This window comes from Platalea leucorodia, assembly GCF_965183815.1.
Source record: "Platalea leucorodia genome assembly, chromosome: 1".
Classification (NCBI taxonomy): Eukaryota; Metazoa; Chordata; class Aves; order Pelecaniformes; family Threskiornithidae; genus Platalea; species Platalea leucorodia.
Genome location: NC_138823.1, coordinates 154,132,945 through 154,140,229, shown reverse-complemented (window position 1 = coordinate 154,140,229; position 7,285 = coordinate 154,132,945). Strand labels below are relative to the sequence as shown.

At 41.7% G+C, this 7,285-nt stretch overlaps 1 protein-coding gene across 1 annotated transcript; it reads right to left on the bottom strand.

Annotated features, from left to right (window-relative positions):
- Nucleotides 1-247: 247 nt before the first annotated feature.
- On the bottom strand, nt 248-4,700 carry GJD4 (gap junction protein delta 4; the record flags this gene model as incomplete). The annotated part of the gene is made up of 2 exons (XM_082308102.1): nt 248-1,428; nt 4,637-4,700. 2 exons carry the CDS (start codon nt 4,698-4,700, stop codon nt 248-250), a joined length of 1,245 nt encoding a protein of 414 aa, XP_082164228.1.
- Between the last annotated feature and the right edge of the window lie 2,585 nt (nt 4,701-7,285).

Genomic DNA, 7,285 nt, shown 5'->3' with positions numbered 1-7,285 from the left:
CTTTTTAAAGTTACTTGCACTCAGAAAAACATAAAGATGTTACATTTTCCAAAGAACAGTTTCCTTAATGTAATCTCGTTCAAACTCTTATCTGAGGTTTTTGCTTCCTCTTCAATGGAGGAACACAGCATAGTAGAACGTCTCTGCAGCATAACCGCAGCCGAGGGATCCAGCTGAAACTATCTGAAACCTCCTCAGGGACGCAATGATTTGTCCTGCCAGGGTCATAGGGTAGTGTTCACCGGCTCTATACCCATTCTGACTTTTTTGACCTCAAGCAACTAGAACTGCTATAATTTGATTGTGCATCAGGGTTTTTTAACTCAGCTGAAGGGTAGTATTCTAAAAGCTTGCTCTGAACTACAGAGGAAGAAACTCCAAGGTGAGACTTGATCTGAGGTCTCAAAGTCAGGGCAGTATTTTTAATACAGTCTTGCTGAAGCCTGGGTCTCCCTTGCCTGCATGTAGTCCCTTGGTGGTCACTGGCATACAAGGGTTCTTCAGTGGCATCTTCAGCAAGATCTCCTGATATACAGGGCTTGTTGCTGTTGCTGTTAAGGTTAGTGCTGGCAGTTTGCTGAGAGACCACTTCAGGATGAAGAACAGCCTCTTCTTCCTCTTCAGGGAGAGGTGAGCAGGAGCCATCACTGGTCTGGCTGCTTTTTGATCCTGGACAGTCTTGATTTTGAGGTGGAGGAGAACTACCATGCTGTACCGGGGGAAGATTTAAAATGCACTCATTCTCTACGTGGAGGTTTGCCAGGAGCTTGTTCTTTTGATTTCTTGCTGTCATTCTCCGGAGAGCACAGACAAGATCAGCAAGGCTAAGCAGAAAGGATAGACTGCTGACCCCCCAGATGAAAATCATCATGATGGATTTCTCAGTGGGCCGGGAGATATAACAATCAACTGTGCTTGTACAAGGTGAATGGTAGCAGGAAAAGCGTTCAGGAACAGAAAATCCAAAAAGAAAATATTGCACAGCTGCAAAGGCAGCCTCAAGTAGTGTCCTAAAAAAAAGATGAACAGTATATGCCCCAGAAAAATTAAGGACACTTAGGTTGTCTGCACCACAATCTAATCTATTGGCAACAGCACTTCTACAGAGCTCCTTCAGGTCTTTGGGACTTGATAAGTCCTTATTCCCTTTGCATCCATGCACCAAGCAGTGCGTTCTTACAATGTACATAGCTCCCTTGTGCAAAACATAAATGCTGAAGGCAGCATAAGGCAGCAGGATAGACACAGTTTGAATGAGCCAGAACCTAAAGTGAGATACAGGAGAGAACAAGTCATAGCAAACATTGGAGCATCCTGGTTGGAGGGTATTGCAGACGAAGCGCTCCTGCTCGTCTTGGTAGAGTGGATAGCCTGCTAACACTACCACTGCCATTCGCAGCAGAATTATTAACATTAGCCAGATCTTTCCTAGAAGAGAAGAAAAGGTAAGAAAAGGAGTCAGAGCACTGAGAAGGAACGGGAGGCAGGTAATGTAGTGATGCTCTCTCTGTATACAAGATGGTTGAAATAGCCTCTGTAATCAGTCTCCCCTCTTAAAAGCTCCTCTTTGGCTTTGTTTTGACTGAGACTGAAACTCATGTGACAATGTGTTAGCTGACACATTCCATAACCTTCATCTAGACTCAACCGTGGAGGAGACTGACATACAATAAGCCATGCCAACTGAAACCTCAGCCCAACGAAAACACTCTGAACATGTCCAAATCTGATGAAAAGAGTTCACAATTTAGTGAATAATCCCATTTCACTTACAGTTCTTCCTTGCTGTTGGTTTCATACCTCTGCACCTGAATTTTGTCCTATTTCAATAATATAGATCAGCTAAAAGAGCATGAAACTCTTCTAGATACAAAAGATTGTTCCGTGACATTGTATTTGTTCTTGGTCTTGGCTGTATGTAAAGTTCTTGGTCTTTGTATGTAAAGTTTACTATAGCCAACAAAATCTCTCTCTTGTGTCTAGACTGGTATTTACCAGCGAGCTAGTTAACAGGTGCTATTAGCAAACTTATGCAAAATGTTCTACAAATGTACATTTGTGTGTGCACATGTGTACCCCGGTCATGTCTCTCTGCTGCTTCTTTGGTTGCCCCATCTTGATCGTGGCTTCCAACCTTCATTCACCTCGGCGCACAGCTGCTCTTTCCATTCAGACCAAAAGCTCCCCTCTGTCTTGGTACCAACACCAAGGGAAGCCTTACAAGTTTGGCATTTTCATACATTGCTTGCTTCATCTTTCCCTGAATTCTTTCATATGATTGCTTTAGGTAGGGCTTGGTCTTATGCACTTTGATGGAAAAGATCAGGCCTTATCCTTATTCCATTACACCAACAGCAGTGAAAGATCAGGCATTGGTACTCTATGTATCAGATCTTTTGAATGAGGCTGTATTGTTCATGATAGTTTTTTGGAGGGCTTGTGGATGGGTAGGTTTTTATTAAAAGTTTTTCTGTGAAGTTACACATACTGCTGTATTACTGACAAAAACTTATTTATTTAAAAAAAAAAAAAAGGAAGAAAAGAAAAATGAAATCCTTTTCCTGAGCAGGATAGGAAGGCCTAAAGATATACTGTTATATTGTAAAAAATTAAAAATGTATTCTGTACAAATACATGGAAAAATTCAACATCTGAAGTTAAAAGTTTAGCACTTGAATTTCTCACGTTTCCTTTTGAATCCTATCACTAGTTCCCTATATGGTTTTGAAAAAATAATTTAATTTAATAATCCCCTGCTTTAATTTCACATATTTTTAAAACATGCCAAGAAAAGAGAAAAAAAAAAACGCACTTAGGAACAAAAAGAAAAAAAAAAAAAAACAAAAAAAAAAAAACAGAAAAGACTGCTAAGATTAATTCTGTGCTTTAAGGAATGGTTAAGAAACCAGTTGTAACCACAAACAGACAAACAGCAAACTCAGTGACTAAAGAGAAGCACGTTATATGGAGGTAATAGTTGAGAAATGCACTGAAAACCTCAAGTCATTAATAGTGATTGCACATCTCACGTGCACACAAGGTTTTAAAGGCAGTCTTTGAAACAGCACCAATATACATTCTAAAGGATTTTTAAAAATCTAGATCCCAAAGCATTTTTTCTATAAAATATATGATTATTTACAGGTATTGTCTTGAACAACATTCTTTTCTATTACCCATAAAGCTATTTCCCTGCAGTTGGTGTGAATTTTAAATATTCAAATATTTCTGCAACATTGTATGATACCTATCATTGTACTGAACACACAGTTTGAACGCCCCGTGTAACCCGTTTGTGGCTAGTAGGCGGATTACGGGCTAGAGCAGTAAAACTGCACTGCGAAGAGGGAGAACTTAACCTGGAAAAAGGTTAAGGATATATAAGCTGTATGAGAGATCATCAGAGAAACCTGCTGCTCCTGGCAAAATAATATATTATCTAACCATAAATAAATTGAGGCCTTTCCCTTTTATCTTTAAGGACCTGACCTTTAGTGGTGGTTTTGCTGTGTTTTCAGCCTCCTGCATTTTGGTGACAGGCTGTACTGTTACTCTTTTCAACATAGTGTGGGTTAATAGAAAACACCAGCTGTACAGAATCAGTCATCTTTAGCAAGCGATGTTTCATACTTAGGTGGCATTTTTTCCCTGTGAGGACCTCAAAGTGTTTGAAGCCCATTAGTTAATTAAGCTCAAAATACTACATGCTATTTCACTATCAATTTTTAATTAGAACACGTACAATAGGGAGTGCTGCTTAAGAAAAATCAATGGCTCCTGAGGAAGTAGTTTAGTATGACATACATTTTAGAGATAACCCCTCCACGCGTCACGTTCCCTAATGACTCCATCTTGATTAAACACACCAGAACAAGCCCCCTCACCAGCCCCCCGCGGCTTAGTCGGGTACTCCCCGCCACGCACAGCACAAACTACCGCAGGTGCCCGCCACCGGAGGCGAAGGGTCTTTGAAAGGCCCTTGAAAGTTTTTCTCTGGCTCACACTTTGCTCAGAGTAGCCCATGAAAAAGGAACAGTGTCTTCTTTAAATAGGAAGAGGAAAAAAAAGCAGCACCCAGGCGACTGTTAGCTGAGGAAAAAACAACTGTATTTCTTTTTAAATGCATGTGACCTTTGTTGGTCTATAAAAATAAAGAATGAAAAGCAATGGTAATTAACCACAATGGTAATAAACCACAAACTTCTTCCTGTAAGAGAGAGAGGGTTTTTTCCCTTCTTTAAACTTTTTAATTCATCACTAAAGCTATTGCACACATTCTACCACTCACTTTATGTGGTATCAATAAAGCGTTACTTCTGTGTGTTTTCACCATGATCCCTACAACAGCTGCTAGACCTGACTGCAAGCTCCAGCACCAAGAAAAGCCAAATTTTAAAACCTTGCCGGAATATTTTACATAAAGCTCAGAAAAATATCTATCAGAGAGGGAGTAGGAATCTGTTTAACAAAAAAGAAATACATTAACCACTCATATCACGTACCTAAATAAAAACTTCTTATTGTAAGGATCACAGAGGCATTGCTAGAAATTAAAATTGATTATCAGTAGGACATTTGGGTGGCTTCAGGATATGGAGCAGCAAAAGAAGGAAGAGAGCTGGTTTAAAGTACTTACCTACAATAGTCACATTATAGTTGAGCGTGACAATCAAAAATCCCAGCGAGTCCCAGCGCTCCATGTCTGAACAGGCTCACAACACCTCCAGCTCCTGTTGTCCAAACAGTTTTGTCATTTCTAAAGGCGGTTAGACCTAGGCAGGGAAAAATCTAAAAAAAAAAGAAAGGAATTGTTGGTAAGGGTCAAGGATGGAAATAAGAAACCTGGCCACAACAACATATTGACGAAGGATTATTTTGATGATTTGAACAGGGCTGCTGTTAATTTTGGATGTTGGAACGGATCTTCTTAAGGCTTTAACAGTTTGTCTTGCAACAGCTCTAGCCTCTCAGATCCAATTGCTCCTACCTCTTGTGTGGCTCCTCTGTCCAGACAACTGCAAGTAGACAAACAACAACAGGAGTGATCTCTGCCATTGTAGACTATTCTTACCCTGCCGGGGCATACCAGCCTCCTGGCATTGCTGGGATATTTCAGTGGTGAAAGAGAGGGAGAGGGGAGAGGGAAGGAAAGCATAGACTGGGAAATAACAGAGACCTCTCTGTCTCCCCACGAGAATTGCAGATGGATAGTAGAAGGAAAGGGGATAGAAAAGGATAAGCATCCCTACATTTGAAAGGCACTTCCAGTTTAGTTCACTGGAAGCTATCCCATTGCAATTTCCCAAAGCAATTTCATTTCTAAAATGCAGCTTCCCTGACAGGACATCATGGCCTTGTCAATCCCCGCCGCACCAAATTTTCTCCTGTGTGCTGAGCCAGGCAGCGGGCTGAGCCTCCCTGCAGGCATGATGAAAAATGGGAAGCATTTAAAAAAATAAAATAATGAAATGAAATTAATAAAGAAAAAATTAAAATAATGGAGGCTGGTTTTCAAGATGCCACAAGTCACTTACTTTTTATTTACATCAGTTCCTTCTGCCTGAACTGCTTGGTACTCTGGACATCACTCAAAAGATCCCAGGGCTGATTGCCCAGCAGCCTGAAAGCCCAGCAAGCCTCTGCAGCAATGACGGAGTGAGCAGTCTTCTCGGAGCAGGATGCCCCGTGGGGTGCACGCTCCTTCACTGCTAGGTGCAATTGCACAGCATGCCCTTGACATTGTGTGGCTGCGCTGCACCCCAGGAAAAAAGCATGGATAGGAATAAGACGCAGTTTTACTTTCCTCACCTCTACTGTAAGCAATTCTCTTTGGGAAAATAATCTACTACCATTTTCCACCCACTGTTCAGCTACTTATGCGATGTTACTCTGTCCTTTTTAGTCTGTGCTGTAGTAGGGACAAATATAACATGGACACTTATTGTCAGGAAATCGTAGCAGTAACTAGAAAAACAGCAGAAAAAGGAGTCTGCCTAGCAAGGGAGAAAAGTGATGTCATGACAACCTGACACCTGAGGGCTGCCGCAGCCCGGGCACGGGCTGGTCACTGCGGGCACGGGCTGGTCACTGCGGGCACAGGCTGGTCACTGCAACCCTGCTCACATGCTTCACCCCACGGCTCTGTTGCTGGGGGAGCACGGTGAGTCGGCTCAGACGGGGAGCTGTCTGCCGATACTGCCCGAGTTACTTATGGTCAGCCTGGCTAGGCTAAGCTCTATGACTGAACATGTCTTACCTGGAAAAAAGGTAAAATTAATCATTTAATAAAGTAAAATGTAACTGTACAAAGACCATTTCTCCCCAGCTCTCTGCTCACAGGGTGTGCAGTACCCAGCAGAACACACTGAGCATCCTTTCTGTAGTGAGCCCCGTCCTAAGGAAACCCTAGCAGCGGAGTTTGAAAGGATGGCACTTAAAAACACGGCAGAACTCTATATTCATTAACTGCATAAAAGGATTAACTGCAGTAGTAAATACAGGAGTTTTCCTGGTTTCAGAATTGGTTTATGTAAAATATTTTCCAAACAACTATTCCTTCTGTTACTGAATTGTATCTATGGTGTGTGATGATGGTTTTATCTTCATTTTCCCCCCACATGCTTTTTTTTTTCCCCCAGAGACGTATGTGTGTGAGCAGAAGTATGAGAAGGGAAGAAAGCTGAAGGAAGGGAACAGAGGAAAGATGCAAATGGCCAAGATATAAACTATGCTGAGGTATTCCTCGTTAAACATCCTTTGTCAAAAATAGAGTCAGGAATGCCAAGATGGTGGCAGGGTATGAATGCTCAGCAGCTGCATCCACACAATAGACTATAAATTGTCTCTGTCAATATTGCCAGTTAAAATATTCTTGCTCATCGTGTGTTGTGAGACCTCTACCATTCATGAAATACGGATCACAGCTAGGGATTTAAGCCCCCAAACTGTTGCCTGCAGGACTACGCCAGGCGACAATATCTGATCTTCCAGCATGGATGTGCTTTCTTCGAAAAGAAAGCAGGCAACATTACCCTTCGGACTCACCTTAGCCTAACTTATGAGCCTAACATAGGGCTGGATTTACATCAGAAAGCCTAAATTCTATTTTAGCTTTTCCAGACAACTTTAGCTTTTTTTTATTTTAGCTTTTCCAGACAGCTCGTATCTTACTTCAATCCAACACTTCTCCTTTTGGTGGTGTGTCCTCTTCCCAAGTTCAGATTGGGAAGAGACACAGTCTGTCTAGCCATCCAGGATCCCTCAGAGCCAACTTGAATTTATTGCA